General features: G+C 40.4%; 2 protein-coding genes and 1 long non-coding RNA gene across 3 annotated transcripts; 1 reads left to right on the top strand and 2 right to left on the bottom strand.

Moving 5' to 3' along the window:
• Nucleotides 1–149: 149 nt before the first annotated feature.
• LOC122876553 lies at nt 150–11242 on the top strand. The gene is made up of 3 exons (XR_006378085.1): nt 150–368; nt 543–666; nt 10293–11242. It is a non-coding gene; the product is annotated as an uncharacterized LOC122876553 (long non-coding RNA).
• Nucleotides 809–1898, bottom strand: LOC122876550. The gene has a single exon (XM_044197049.1). The coding sequence runs from the start codon at nt 1853–1855 to the stop codon at nt 878–880; it is 978 nt and encodes a 325-aa protein (XP_044052984.1). The 5' UTR covers nt 1856–1898; the 3' UTR covers nt 809–877.
• vsig8b (V-set and immunoglobulin domain containing 8b) lies at nt 3499–9282 on the bottom strand. Its single transcript, XM_044197039.1, has 8 exons — nt 9130–9282; nt 8723–8802; nt 6955–7124; nt 6600–6801; nt 6177–6329; nt 5896–6018; nt 5543–5681; nt 3499–5444 (listed from the first exon to the last, which is right to left on the bottom strand). Exons 1-8 carry the CDS (start codon nt 9255–9257, stop codon nt 5201–5203), a joined length of 1239 nt encoding a protein of 412 aa, XP_044052974.1. The 5' UTR covers nt 9258–9282; the 3' UTR covers nt 3499–5200.
• Nucleotides 11243–15837: the final 4595 nt, after the last annotated feature.

Raw genomic sequence — 15837 nt, 5'->3', positions numbered from 1 at the left:
AAAAAGGTCTGCAGCATTTTTTAAAAAGCTCTATTTACTCAGGGTAGGTTTGTTGGGCATGAGTGCATTTTTCAGGAACGCCCAGCTTCCCACCCACACACACACAGTTGCAGTTACACACAATCACACTTGGGAGCTATTGAGGACAGGCGTGCACACTTCTGTTGAGGACCAATGAGCAGATACACAAGAGAAGGTGGTGATCAGTTTTTTTTCTTCTCCCCAAACTGGTGCAGGAGTTTGGACAGGCAACCTTCCAGTTACAAACAGGCTGATGTTGGTCCCCATGTGCAGCTTAAACTATCTGCAACCTGACTGAAGAAAAATCCTTAAAACCTCTGTGATGAAAAAGACAAAAAAGATTTCAGGTTGTGCGTACTTTCTTGTTTTATTCATATGCTCTGTACTCTCACCACAGTCACATGTATTTTTTAACATTTTTAGATGGGTATGGAGTTACATCATGTCCAGGCAACCATGCTTGGGGATCTATTTTACAGGCCTGACTATTATTTGTTCTACTGAAATATTCATATTCATAGGTACAGTCTGATGCGCTTGTGATGCGGTTGGAAAGCTGGTTACCTGGCTGTGTGATCTGTGCGTCACTCGAACAGCTCTACCCTCCCTGCTCCAACTGGCTAACAGCTAAAATACCTTATTGAGGTAAGAAATTGTAATTAATGGCGATACAGCAGAACTGTTACTTACAGCAGAACCGTTAGAATCATTACTGAAATTGCTAGCAGAAAAGATAAAAGAAATAAGTTACCACAAAGTTTTTAATAAGTTCAGACAATGACCAGTTTTTAATAAGTTCAGACAATGACCAATTGATTTCAGCACAAAGACTTTCAGTGCGAAGCAAATTGGCTTCTCAGTTTTTAACTTTTACAGGAGTGCTGGGTTTAGTCTTTTGTTCAGGCACCTTCAGACAAGACAAACACGGATATTCATCCAGGCAGACGTTAAATTCATGTATCAGAGCTTTCCAAAAAGTCTTTTTCCCATAGATCACCACCATGGCGGTGACTGTTGTGTAGATGGACATGGATAAGAACATGAGCGCAATGACGTTCTCGTGGTTCACCACTATCTGGTAGTGGACGTACAGGTCAATCACAAGGAAGAGGATGAAGACGGCCACTTGAGACAAAGCCATCTGAATCACTCTCATCTGAGAGCCCAGCTTTGGGCAGTGGGCTCCGTTGGTGCTTGCTTTCATGTGGCGGAGATGGATGGCCAGGTGGACGGAGATGGAGATGCAGCATTTCACCATGAGCACCCCTGGCACTACATCAGCGAAGAGCAGGTACATGGCTTCATAGACCTGGCCAAAGCTCGTGTCGGGCATTAAAGCCCTACAGTCTTTGTTCGCTGTGGTGTAGTTGTCAGGGTGAAACACCCCGAGCATCGGCATGCAGGTGCCCAGGCTGCACAGAGGGATGAGAAAAACAGCTAAGGTCACGTGCTTGAGGATGGCGGCCTGGATCTGTGTGTAGCAGTGATTTGGTGTTATCACCAGCTTGGTGCTGTAGTAAAAAGTGAGAAAGCTGGTGTCCCACATGATGGTGAACTTGAGGCTGTACATTAACAGTAGCATGACAGTGTAGAACATCGGGGCGATGTAACACTTACTATCCACCTCATCCATTGTCATCCAGAAGTAACAGACCAGCTGGTGAGCCACGTTGGCCACCGACAGAGCCATGATGATGGTTTCACTGGGACACAACTGCTTTTTCTGCTTGTGGTTCCACAGACTCATCAAGAAGATGTAGACATTAAAGAAGACAGTCGTGACGGCCAACAGACCTGTCATTACCCAGAGGGCCAATTTATATGTCCCAAACATAATGACGATCTTTACCCCGAACACATCTGCAGAGTAAACCTTTATGAGAATAACTTGATCTTTATACCTCTCTGTAGCACTTGGCAGTCTATGTGGGGCTCTGAAGTGTTTTGTTTTAGCTGTGCTCAAAGAGATGAAGAAGAAGGCAAAAAATTATGCACACACACTCCAAACCAGACAATTCTTCATTTCTGCCACACAATGGAATCAGTCACAGTTTGTCAGTGGGGCCTGGGGAAAAGATTCACACATTTAGCTTTTGAAATACATAAAACATATCCAAATGGGCTCAATTAAACATCTTCTATTTTGGTTAAAAATATATGTGAAATCTACAATTTAGGTGGTCATATGCAAAAGGAAGTAAAGTGTAGCTGAGGTAAGAAGGTTAGAGCAATTAGGGTGAGACACATCCTCCAGTTTTACCTCAAACGAAGCTCCCATGGGTTGGATGAGGGTTTTCATCACTCTGAATCCTACTCAAGGTTTCCGCTGACATTCTCTTTGCCTGCTGTCGACACAATACGTTTTCTGACTCAATACCTTTGGCTGCAGTTGAAGAATCCTTTGTTTTGTTTTGTTTTGTTTATTCAAGCATTAATCCTAGCTCGAAGCTGTCTGCAGGATGCACACAGCAAGGTGAAGTCCTTGGATTTAAGTGTGCCTTGACTGGGTTTATATATAAGCATTGGGTATGATTTGCATCAGTTATGACCACAGGTAGTGGTGACGGTGTATTTGCATTGACACAGGGTGTGCAGGATATGTGCTCATTATGAATATCCAGGTGACTTTACTGTGTGTCGCTCAGTGCAGCATGACAGCTCAGCCAATCCGTAGACCACACTCAACTGGACTCCACATGCAAATAGTTATTCCTGCAGCTTGGCCACATATTTACAAACACCAAACCACATACGCACACACACACACACACACACACACACACATGCACACACACACACACACACACACACACAAGATACACACCTATTTACCTGATAAGAAAAGCAAATCACCTTTGAATCACCTTCAGGAGCCTTGCTAATGCAACACCTTATCACTGTAGTTTGTGCTGTGGAGGACACTATAACTTTGTAGACAGACTTTTAACAAGATGTTGACTTAAATTATATTTTAGTTAATATTCTATTTAGAGTTTTTGTTTGCTTATTTTACATATAACTAACAAACAGGAAACTAATTACATAAGTAATTAATATGGCCTCACCCATATTTTTCTTCATGAATAGCACCTTAACTTTTTTATTTATTATTGTAATGAATAGTTAATTTTATACCAAACAATCCAAAACAATCCAAAGCCAGATTTCAAGGACAGATTCTGCATTTGCACAGTGGCATAAAAAAAAGCTCTTTTTCAGGCAAAAGCTCTTTGAATCTAGATGTGAAAGAACACTCTGCAGTGGGCGCCTTTGCTTCTTTTGAAATAATTACTATGCCAATCCTGTTAGAAGTTCTACCCTCTGAGAAACGTATTATTAACAGAGGAGATTATGTGGTTTCCAAGTGAGGTTGCCAGAAAATTATTTGTAATTAATTATTGTATCTATTTCCCCAGTTCATGCGTGGATCAAAGGACAGACTCGTGTTTGCACACAAAAAGGCTTTCGTACACAGAGAACTGGTCCTTCTGATGGATGTGCATTTCTTTACTAATTTGAATTAAGCAAACAAAAAGATACAGACAGGCATGTGCACACAAAAGTTGACCATTTTCAATGTGTCTTCATGTGAAGCAAACAAGTAAGTAAGTCAAACACTGCAGAGGTAAATAGTTAACATGTTTTGTGAGTACATGTGTGTGCGTGTGTGTTTGCTGTGCGGGGCAAATGCAAACTAAAGTGCTGCTGGTGACATTTTCAAGAAAAGCTCATTTAAAAGTGAGGGAAGTGCGTCTGAAATTCAAAGTCTAATTTTGATGCATTTTATTTCTGATGATTTGAAACAGTAACACTGTTATAGCCCAGCCTTCACAGATTAGTGCACGGCAGCACCTGTCCTTAAGGAGGCCCTTGGCAGAATTTATTACCAAGGGCCCACCGACCCTCACCACTTCTTGCAGCCCTTATTAATTCAACATACACCTTTTGAAGATGGGATCAGGCCAATAAAGACGAGAGCCAGGGGCCGTGGGCATAGTGCTGACTCTGGACTCTCAGAGTGGCAGCTGCAGGTTAGAGCCTCAACTAGTAGCTGTTAGACTAATAACTGGTTTACTGGCTGCTTTGCAAAAAATGGAGAAACACACAACACAAACAAGGCAATTTCGCAGCACTTCTGCAGCTCTACAAATGAAACATTTTTCCTGGGGGCAAATGCACATAAGAGGATCAGGGGCAAAATTGACTTAAATGTCTCCCAATATTCTGACTCATAAGCAGCTCAAAGTTTGAATTTATATGATATTATACAGCCCTCTAAATAGCCAGACTCACATCAGCGGGCTATGAAAACAGACAGATTGTTTGCCTGACCATGTCTATGCTCTAAGATCAGAACTTAACACCTAGTTAATGCACTCTCCAAGCTCCTAAACATAATGAACCTCTAATTAACTTGTATTTGAACCTGCCACCATATAGATAATTTGACTGGTTTTATATAATCATACCTAATTTTGCATGTCAAAACAAAACGTCCAATGTCATTATGATGCCAAAATACAACTCATTCAATTAAGTTTTATCTTTTTCAGAGCATAACAGTAGTTGCATCCTGGGAGTGGGAGATGTGTTTCTAATGTGATTCTATTGTTTCGTCAGTGCAGATCATCATCAGGCAATAAAAGATGGAGCCATGGCACAACGATCTGAACAATCTGAATGCTCAGTGGCTGGGATTTAGATAGTACTCTCTCCTCATTGATTTGTCAGCTCAAAAGTGTTTTATTGTACACGTTTTAAAAAAAGTCACTTGATTGAGCTACATATGCGTCATAGAAAAAAAGAACCAATAAAAATAAAAGTTTTTTGATATATACATTTTAAATACAGATTTAGCAAATCAGTGTAATAATGACTTGGATTATGAGAACCTATTTGTGTTGTTTACAATAGTAATAATGTGCCACAGTGCATTATGAAAAACTGCCAGTTGTACATTTATGTTTGTCCCAGGGCTGATGTAAGATTTTACGAGTCCCCAGTAGTCGTATACCAGCACTCCCATCATTCTCCAATTAAATATATTGTATTGCACCATTTGTCATATACATACTTTACATAGCATATTCTTTACAAGATGTTTTAACGTAAAAAGTATTTTCTTCAGAAGGCTTAGTTTCATACTAAAAATAAAAAAGACTGGGACTCTGGATTGTAGTTACACAGGATATCCATATCGATGATCGTATCTGAGGGGAGGAGGATTTCCCCCTGCAGTGGTTGGCTGTGATGTGCCGTTACTCCCGCTTGTGTGGACAGCACTGTGGCCTGATTCACTGACAGTGGGCAGGTGGTTCCTCACAGAGCTGTACTGCACCCCGGGGTGGGTGCGGTACCCCAACACTGAGCGGAAACTGGAGTTTCTGCTGGTGGGTCTGCTCTCTGGGGCCTGGGTGTCCTCCCTGAAGAAAGAAAGACACACAGGTCTCAATCAGATGATCCTCAGATTTTAAATTATTTCATGGATGTTTGGAAATTGTTTCCAGCTCTCATACAACACCTTATTTCATTTGCGACCTCTTTCTCATAGCGGCGCTTATGGCAGCAGCAGATCAGGAGCCAGATGAGAAGCAGGAGGAGGAGCAGCAGCAAGAGGGCACCTATCACTGCCCCAACTATGACACCCACTTTGTTGGTAGCTGGAAGAGAAGACGTGGTGCTTTAAGATCAAGCAAGTGCAGCTCTCTTTCTTTGCAGTCATAAATTTCAGCTTTAACAAGAGGCTTACATGTGATTTTACGACTTGCATTTCCGACTACAGCAAATATTTAAAAATAGAAAAAGGTTCCTTTAGGATGTAAGAGTGTTAAGTAAAGTTAAGAGTAAAATCAGACGATGCTATCATAGACTTACGGTTGTATGCATTCAGTGCATATCTACACTGTGCTTTGCCGACAGCGTTTTTTGCCTCACACACGTAACTTCCAACGTTGCTGTCTGTATGGTTCATTATCAAAAGCTCCCCAGTCTGTGGGTCTTAATGAAAGAAGACAACATTCAGTCTATATACAGTCTATATACATATATATATGTATATAAGTATATATATATGTATATAAGTAAGTATATTATACAAATACAGCATCATGAATGTGTTAGAGAAAAGTCTTTTTGTCTGTCAAGGTCCCTCTCACTTTGTTTTGCAGTGGATGGTATTGCACCCCCACTCTCTCTGCTCCACACGTAACTGAGAGGAGTGGATCCCTGAGAGGATTTGCAGCGGAGGGAGACTGGGCTACCTTTCTCCTCGCCGCCTTCAACCCAACACTTTGGCACCGATGGGGGAACTAGTGAAAGAAAATAAATAAAACACATGGCACAACACATGGTTTTTAGAGAAATGCTTCAAAGCTTTAGTTTATCATGGGAGGGTTAAAGGTGTGAAAGAGGAGAACAATGTGAGGTGTGGCTAAAGTGAAAGGTGTGATGACTGAGTGAGACAGGGACAGAAAGTGGAAAGAGCCTCTACATTCCCTGTGAGTGAGTGCAACATTTAAAAGAAGGAGACGGCTGATAAAATAAACAGGTAAAACAGGTAAAACAGAATTCCTCCTCACCCATAACCACCAGAGTGACTTTTCGCATGTCGACACCCGGCGCCATCTTGACTTTACACTGGTAGGTGGCTGTGTCTGAGGGCCTCACATCAGAGACAGAGATGGTAGCGTCTCCCTGCTTGGGGTTCCCTATGAAGTTGAGCCTTTTGGAGAGGCTGGGGTCGCCGTATTGGTGCATTTGACCCCCTGTGTATGACAAGATCTGAGATGCAAAGCTTGCGTTGAGTGATGACACTTCTTCAAAGCAGGTTCTTCCACTGACAGAGCCCAAAGATAAAAGTTAACCCCGAATCTTGCATTTGTCCGTGACAGGTTTCCTAACGACATCCCTCTCTGTCCTCAAACGTACACCTACCAGTTGGTCTTTCTGCGTCATGTCCGGGCTGACGTTGGACCACTCAATGTCCAGGTCTCCTGTGTCTTGGGGGCCGGGGGTGTAGGTGCATCCCAGGTTGACTGTCTCCCCTTGGGCCTTTTGAATGGTCTGTGGCCCCGTGGATGTCACCTGCATCGCCTCTGTCACATCTGATGGGTCAGAAAAATTCTAGTCAGATTTGTCTAATTCATAATATACACTTCTTCCCCTCTCCAGTTTTCATAATCATCTACCCAGGCCAAAAGACAAACAGAAAAAAATTTCTCTCTCAAATGCATTAATATTTTTTCCACTTAATGGCATTCAAGCTCTGGGCCTGTGCTCGTAAACAATTCTCAGAGTGGATTGGTACTGATCTGAGACTAATTGGCCTCTTAAGTCAAACTAAGGAGGATTTGAGAGTTTGGAGCTGGAATAGAAGTAAAAGAGGTAGTTTTTGTCAAAATTAGTTACATGTTAATTTAAAACTCTCGAGGTTCATTAGTTGTCAGAAATATATTAGAAAATGATGATGAAAACTGAATAGATGAGCAAACATGAAAAATGTTCTTGACAAGTGCCAGTTAAAAGCTGTTTCTGGGTTGACACACACCCAGCTGACTCACTGTTTATGGCCATGGATTTTAATTATTGCCAATAGCTTGACGTTTATAGAAAGAACCCAGCGCTGATTATTATTACGTGGCAACACATTTCAACAGATCTAAGTTATTTGTCTTGGTAATGTTGTCCTTCGACTTCTCAGACATCTGGAGCAAACTTCTTTTCACCATTTCCACATTTAGATGTTTAACCTTCACTAAATAGCTTAATGGACCACGCTGATGAATCAGATCAGCCTCTCTTTTGACACCACTCATCATTAAATCCACTAAAGCACTCTGAAAGCACGTCAGTGCCACTGCAACAAAACAAAGTATGTCAGGGGTATTTATGAAAGCGTGTAAACGGCAGATGAAGGGAGTCTGAAAAAAGCTCAAATTAGTCAGTCAAATGTTTAAGCTGCAAAAGCCCCCTTGGGCGAAATACTGTGATCTAAGGATGATGTGTTTTCCATGTGGAGAATGCAGCTAAGCTAACTTGCCAGTGAGCGCAATCACACAAAGAGCTGCAACTATTCAAATCCTGTGCACCTCTTTTTTGGCCCAGACAATAGGCTGGGAGGTTTTTGTGTGACGTGATAAAACTTGTGCATGTGTTTTATATGTACACTGTTTACTTTCACTCTGCTGCATGCATTGATTTGATTTTACTTCTTTTTTGTGTTGTTCATCATCTAAAATAGACAGCTTGGATGGAGGCCCAAGACCTCCACTGGGGATGATAAAGTCTCTCAGGGTCTCCCTTTAAAAATGCACACACCAGTTTGACCCTTAGCAACAGGAGTATGTATGAGAAAAGATCTATGAATGTTGAATGTAGGGTACCTGCCAGCCACCCACATTATATTTACATGGTTCATTGATTTTCTGCAATGCAATTTACCCAGTGTATTACTGTCAGATCATCAGACTGGCCAATCTACTGTGTGAATAACAGATCAGACTGGTACAACCCAAAAAACCCCAACTGTTCTGTTAATGATCATATTCTCTACTCTCTATGATCTAAATATTTAAGCCTTCTTGTACAAAGGGCCATCAGCGGACATAAAGGGGCATTTAAAGACATATTAAATGTTGTATTTGCTTTGGCCGCGAAACCTAAAACACACTCCTGAGAAAAAGAAAAAAAAAATCAGACTCACCTGTCCTCAGCTGAAATGTTATCAGAAACAGCACAGCCACTTTTATCCTCACACTTGTGAATACAGGCTCCATTAAAACCCTGAGAGCAACATGAAGGGAAGAAATTATTCAGAGAATGTAATTTCATTCTTTGAATGCTTGTATTTTGTTTCTAATTTAATTTCATGGAAATGAAAAGATGTCTACCGTATGGTTGTCATCCACCTCTCTAACACAGGTGTTTATCTTAAATCTAACATGCACCTTGTACTGCTCTTAATATCTTCCCTCTTTTTTTTAGAGCAAGTGAGGTCTAGAATGACTGTGAATATCAATGTAAGACAAGCAAAGGCGAGACAAACAGTTTCATTCAAGTACACACTACCAAGAAAATCAAATGGAGAAAAATAAAATAGCTCTGACATACCTTAAAGTGAAAGAATAATCCAAAGTAAAAGTATGTCCTTTGAGGCCCGGCAGTGTTTCAGTACTGGTGAAGCTTGTTCTCAGGTGAAACTCAGCAGCAGTAACTATAGCCACACCCTCTCTGTCCATAGTACATCTGTTGACCACTCCTAGAGTTGGGAACATTTCAAGCCTCCTTCAAATAGGTTTTATTCTTGGAAACTCATTGTTATAGGTTGTAAATGTGTTAATGTGTTTAACATAAAATAATATGAATCATAATTCAGAAAAAGAGTTGTGTTAGTCATACTGTCAGTATTTGTTTTCTAATCACAGGCTGATGTACAGTAGCTGATGACAGAGGTTAATGATTACCTGCCTATGTTCAGTAGTTCAACAACTATGTTGCTGCGCTGCTTTTTATGCTGGTCAACATATCTACCATCTGCCATTCCATAATAATGCATATCAGAAGGTCCTGTATAACTTCCGATATAGTAGGGTTTCTGTATGCTGTAATGTAGTTTGGATGTAATTAAATAGATTTCTCAAAATAATGAATTTTTTTGAACGGACTTCTTCTTTAGGGTATTTGAACAGCAATGTAACTCCTTTAAATTTGAATGGGCCAACAAATATTTGCTGCATTTCCCCCAGCCCTTCCCCGACACACCTTCCTGACACACCTATGAAAACACACTCATTGTTGTTGCTAACAGACAGACGGCGAACAATAAGAAGTATGTTGATTTGTACCTCAGTGCCAAGATAGATAGTGACAGCTCTGCAAACTGCAGTGCAACATCTGCAGTGCTCAGGCTGTAAATAAAGCCTTTAACAGATGATTAAGCTTATCACAGTAATCAGCTATTTGAACCAGCCCACAGTGTCACAGTGTCTTATCAGCGAAATGATTTACCAAAATGGAGAGTTTTGATTTGGAGGTCAACAGCTCCAGATGAGTGGTCATTGTGATCTTTATCATCTGTGTTAATATGCTAAATCTCACTGTGGCTGATGATCCAAAAATTAAAAGAAAGACATTTTCAATGCAGTTGGATGAAGGGGTGGGGGTGGGGCATTTTGAGTGAGCCTCCAAATGTCTGGGTGTTTGTGAGGCTATGCAGTATGGCTGTTTTACCAGCAGGTGGTTAATTGTCCCACTCCCTCCACCCCCTGTTGTAGGAGGAGGCTGAACAGACTGCGTGACAGGACAAGGCGGGACCAAACAGACGGTACTGGGACGCTGCACAAGACCACCATTAAGACTGCAGGAGAGAGAGTGTGTGAACAAGCATGATGAATACGTTTGTGACCGCTGTGACACAGCACCCTTTTTGTCACCCAATGTTATCTTAATTATACTAAACTTGGTAGATGAGAAGTAGCCAAACTCCGGCCTGGTCTTTAAAGCCAAGACTTGCTATAACCCCATCTATCTTCCCAGATTTGGCAAAGGTAGACTAACCACACCACAGGGTAGCAAACAAACCACCTTGACAGATGTCCAAATTACAAGTAAACAGCCTAGCAGGGGAGACAAACAAATGACCAAAGCAGGGAGGGGAGAGGCAAGAAAGGCTGGGCTTGCCAGCAGCCATACTGAAATAGCACGGCAGCGTGAGTCACGGTGTGTCAATGTCAGGGAGCCAGTTGGGCACATATATTCATCTTTTTAAGGTGGAACACCACTGGGACAAGCATGGCGCTTCTGGCAGAGGGAGGCAGTCACTCAGCCCCTCAAAGAGCTACGTGAGTGGAATACAGCCAGCAGATTCTGGGCCACACACTATATTCATGACCCCCTGAATCTCTGCAATTAAATGTCCACTCTGACAGTGCAATTGATCTTTTTTCATCCCTTTACAACAATCAGTTGTTATTCACCAATGTCCTTCCCATCATAAACATATACTCTGCAGCCTGGCTGGTGTCAGTTACACCATGCAATAATGAGTTCAGAGGTAGCATCGTTACAAGCGTTGTCGGTCATCATCCAGTTCTATCTGTTGTCTTGTTATACCGTGAAACTGGTTTGATTGCTTCCTCTGACCAAGCACAGTGCATTTTCAGCTGCTCCTGCCCTGCATGCCTTCCATGCTGCAGAATAAATAATAAAGAGGCAAATGCAAGGATTCCTCCCAGCCTCTGTGATTCTTTATCTCAGTGAGTAACTCACTAAGGAAAGGGCACATCTACCATTAAAGCATGCTTGAATGATGCTGGACACAGCAGGGCCAAATCCCATTGGCTGCCTACTATGCTTTCATTCTCTAGTATTAACAATATTGAAACTAGTGCAGCTAGAGACAGTATTATCATGATTTTATTTTTACATCTACAGCAGTGAAAGAGGACATACAAGTGGATGAGGGCAAAAGAGAAAAAGAGAGAGACAGATTAACTTCAGCCTGAAAATACAACATCCCACACTATGCTGAAATCTGTGAAGGGTGAGCAGGGTTACTACATCGAATAGGCACCATGGACACAAATAGAGAGCGTTTTTGTTCCAGTAAATCACTTCCACTTTGAATCTCTATCTCCACATGGACAATTATGGAGCATTATATCATCAGCAGAGAGTCCATCTAAGAATGTGTGCCAAAAACCTTATCCTGTCCGTGCAGACACTTCCTGAGAGCTGAAATTAGACAGGTGCAGTTAAATCCACGTGAAACAAGAAAAGCCTTGATGGTCCTGCTTCATTTACAGTAGGCAGCTCCTCGGGCCTGCTTAAACTTCTAACCTCTGAACATGAAAAGGCAGGGCTCTATGAGAAATTCTGCATATAAAATAGGAAAGTAAATGGGAATTTATCGTGTATTTACTACTCCATCCCTCCCTCGGTTCACAAGCTGCCCACCCACATATACCCCCACACATACACACACGCCCTCCAGCAATATGAGCATAGACGGTGGACCCCATAATCCAATAAGTTGTGCTTCTTGTGCTAAACCCAGTGAAGTCTGGCACACAGAGAGAGTCCATGGAGAGTAGGGTCCCCTAAGCTTCGCTCGCAGGATTGGGATAGAAACTGTGTTCTCTGAAAAAGAACTTCAGATCTCTCTCCCCCTCTCTGCTTCTGAGATAGCTCATATTTCCCACACACATTGGGGAATTATGATATAATGATGTAATTTAATGCTGACTTCTCTCTTTAAAAAAATATATAAATTAAGAGAAATATTCTTGGTATAACAGCCTGGTTCACCGACTGTGTTATGGAAAAAGACTGGTTGTTTATTGTCTCTTGTAGTCAATAAAAAAACCACATTCATTTAGAAAGGAAATTATTTCTGCAGAACTGAAGTCCAGTTGAATGGATTCGCATACTTGCTTGGCCATGCATGAAAGCAACATAATGATTCATAGAGTAACGGCAATTTTCATCAAAACACTAACAATAGTTTGTGGAGTAGAATTTGCATTCTTTTGATGCTGTTTGTCTTTGTTGTCTGTCACAGCTACAAATCAGTAAACTTGACTTTGTTGTTGTCAGACAGTTATGGTCAATGCTGGGCAGTAATAGAAACATGACACTGTTGCAAACACAAGACACTCACACAGCAATTGCTGCTTTTCCTCGCTCTTACCTAAAATGTAACCGAACCATTAAAGGAATAGTTCAACATTTTGGGAAGGTATCTTATTTGCTTTTCAAAGTATAAAAGACTTTTTACTTTGTTGGTCTGGAATTGGATTTATCAGCATGACATTAAAACACATCTTTTCACTCAACTATGTAATATAATATGTATTTTATTGATAATATAATTTGGAATAATTAACTTGTTACACAATAATAAGCCCATGTCATGGAAAACTGGGCTGTGTACCAAACCTGAGTCTCCACTGTGCACTCTGTGTTTTGAATGAAGAAATATTATGAACACATGTTTTGAACGGCCTCTCAGACAACTTCTGTTATGATATCATATTGTTATAAACACATATACCCATATATCAGTCACCATGACTATTATAACACTAAGATGACTTGTTGATTCTGGTGTGGAAGAACTGATCTAATCAGCACTGCTATGTAAATAGCTCTCGGTGTTTGTTAGGCTGCTGTCAAAGAAAGTCTTTCATTTTTTTCCAGCTCTGTCAGTCCTTCACGCTGTACATTATATTATAAAACTGGTCAGATACTTGCTAAAATGTAGGCGCAAGGTTATCACAAGCGGCAGATGTCAACACAACATGAAACCCCACTTCCGGTGTAGACAGGAAGTTAAAAGACTAAATAACAGTCGGAGCACTTCCTTGTTGTTTTTCACTGAAAAAAAGCAGCCTGATGCGGGATCATACAGGTTGATAAGTGTGGCGAGACTGAACCAAAACAATAAAATTGTGGGCCATATAATCCAAACATTGAGCTGAAAGACCGCAAAACGCTCCGTAAAGCTGCTGTAAAGCTCAGTCGGGTGACAATTCCTCTGTGGGTTTGTCATTATGAGTGACCTTTTACATTTGATCCATTGTTAATATAAAAGTATTGATTATAACAGCTTTAATTTATTATGAACCCCAGCCTAATCCTGACTTTAACTTTAAATCAAACTGCAAACCATAAACTAGCCTGTTAAGAAGCAAGGACGGGCCAAAAGACATCACAGAATGACCTCGCATAATAATCTGAAGGTCTAAAACATCTCTCTCTCTCTCTCACACACACCCAATCCATCTATCCGGATGAATGGATGGTGTGGGCGGACTGCTCGCTCTGAATTGAGCTGCCCATTTGAACTGGAAAGAAAAAAGAGTTTTGACACAAGTCTGGTGGGATAAAGAGAAAGAAATTGGACAGAAATACTCGATGCCTTTCATTTGTGATTTTGCTGAACTGTGAACTCCATCCAGAGAAGCCCTTGCTATACTCCACACACAGATGCCGAATAACACACAGTTCAATAAAGATTAGGTGGGCAGGACCATCCATTCTGTGCAGTCTTTCTCCATTGTTCAGATGAATAGTTAGAAGAAATAGTGCAGGTTTTGAGAATGGGTGACACAAGCAACATAGTTTGCAAAATCTTGCTCAAAATGTTAGGGGGTACTCAAAAGTCCTCATACCATTAACAAAATAAATAATCATGTCTAAAGATAACATACAGTCACAAAAAAACTCTTAATGAGAGACAGCAAAGAGAAAAACAACCTTTTTCATAACAGTGCATGAATTTATACATTTACACTTAGTTGTTATTCAAGAAAAATATATATTATAGGCATATTTTAGGCAATCTACTATTCAAAGAGTTTTACTGCTCCATATATTTCTTGTCATTTACATAAGGCTGTAGATTCACATCCACATCAAAGCTAATATTTTCCCTGGCCAGACACATCAGATAAAAAAAAAAGCTTTTGTAGTCTTGGATATGGTCATGAGTCAAGATAAATAGACCAGGCTTTTAGAAGAACATGTGGTCTCATTTGTTATGTGTTGCAGTTGAAACACTGCTGTTGCAAAGTTCAATATCCGGAGTGTATACGTGTGATATATGCTCCGGCAGTTGCATGGGTCAATCCTCATCAAGATGTTTAATGAGTGTTTTAATGACTCACCACACAAATTAGCAGAGAGGATTTGATTATATAAGAAACGACTGACAGGAACTTCATAACTGCTATAAATATACAGATCAGTGCAGCTACTAATATATGCATTTAATACATGAGCATGTTTTATTTATTTGTATGCTGGTTTTGCAATTCAAATGCACATTATAGGTGTCACGTACAGACGATAGCATGTTAAAAAGTTACTGTAATATCAGCTCCATAGTTGTTCTTTAGAGGTTAGTGCCACAGAAATTTCAGACACACACATTTCAAATGACCAAATAAAAAACCCACTGTTGCTTCGTAATTCCAGCTAACATGCTGTCCTGGTATGCATGTGTTTTTTTTCCATGCATGGAATAAAATAAATAAATAAATAAAATCTGTTTAAAATGTTAAAAAGTCTCTCTATTCTAACCAGGCAAAGCAATTTCCTATGACAACACTCTTTGCACATGACTACACAAATTATCATAGCATTATAGAGATGACTGTATTAAGGACAGAGTGCATGAATATTACAGCAATGTGTTTTAATAAGAAACATTTAGATATTGCATAAAATATTAAAATGGAAATCATGCAAATTGTACCAAAATAGAATTATTCAATAGATACCCAACAGTGATTAATGGTATTATTTCGAGAGCAATCAGGACACTGAAGTCAACAAAAAGAAATTCTCATCAGTTAGCCGCTGATGAATTAGTTCACTATTTCTAGCCACAGTAATCACTACAATCATGATGATTTGAAGCTCACTTCTTTCTCTCAGAAGCACAATGCCAAAGGTATTTTATAGTCAAACCCTTATTCATAAATGTCATGAGTTATAGATTGGACTGGGGAAATACAGAGCAATTATTACTTCAATTAATTAGTGTGTTATTGAACTGGATGTTAATACAGCACTGAATTGTGGAGAAGTAATTGTATCCTATAGATGGGATACAGTACGAGTAGCATTTCTCACTCTGGCTTGTTGTTTTGAAACACAGAGAAAAAAAAGCTGGATAATAATCACTGTTCTCAAACCATCGCAGGCACTCTCAGTAACAGACACATCTTCATATGTCGCTTTTAAAAAGATCAATATTCGAAGCATGTTCTGCTCTTACACAGAAAGCCAACAAGAACTGGCAGTTTAAATCAGCTG

The sequence above is a fragment of the Siniperca chuatsi genome, linkage group LG5, assembly GCF_020085105.1.
Source record: "Siniperca chuatsi isolate FFG_IHB_CAS linkage group LG5, ASM2008510v1, whole genome shotgun sequence".
NCBI lineage: Eukaryota > Metazoa > Chordata > Actinopteri > Centrarchiformes > Sinipercidae > Siniperca > Siniperca chuatsi.
Note: the sequence above shows the minus strand (reverse complement) of the source record. Positions and strands in the feature narration are given on the sequence as shown.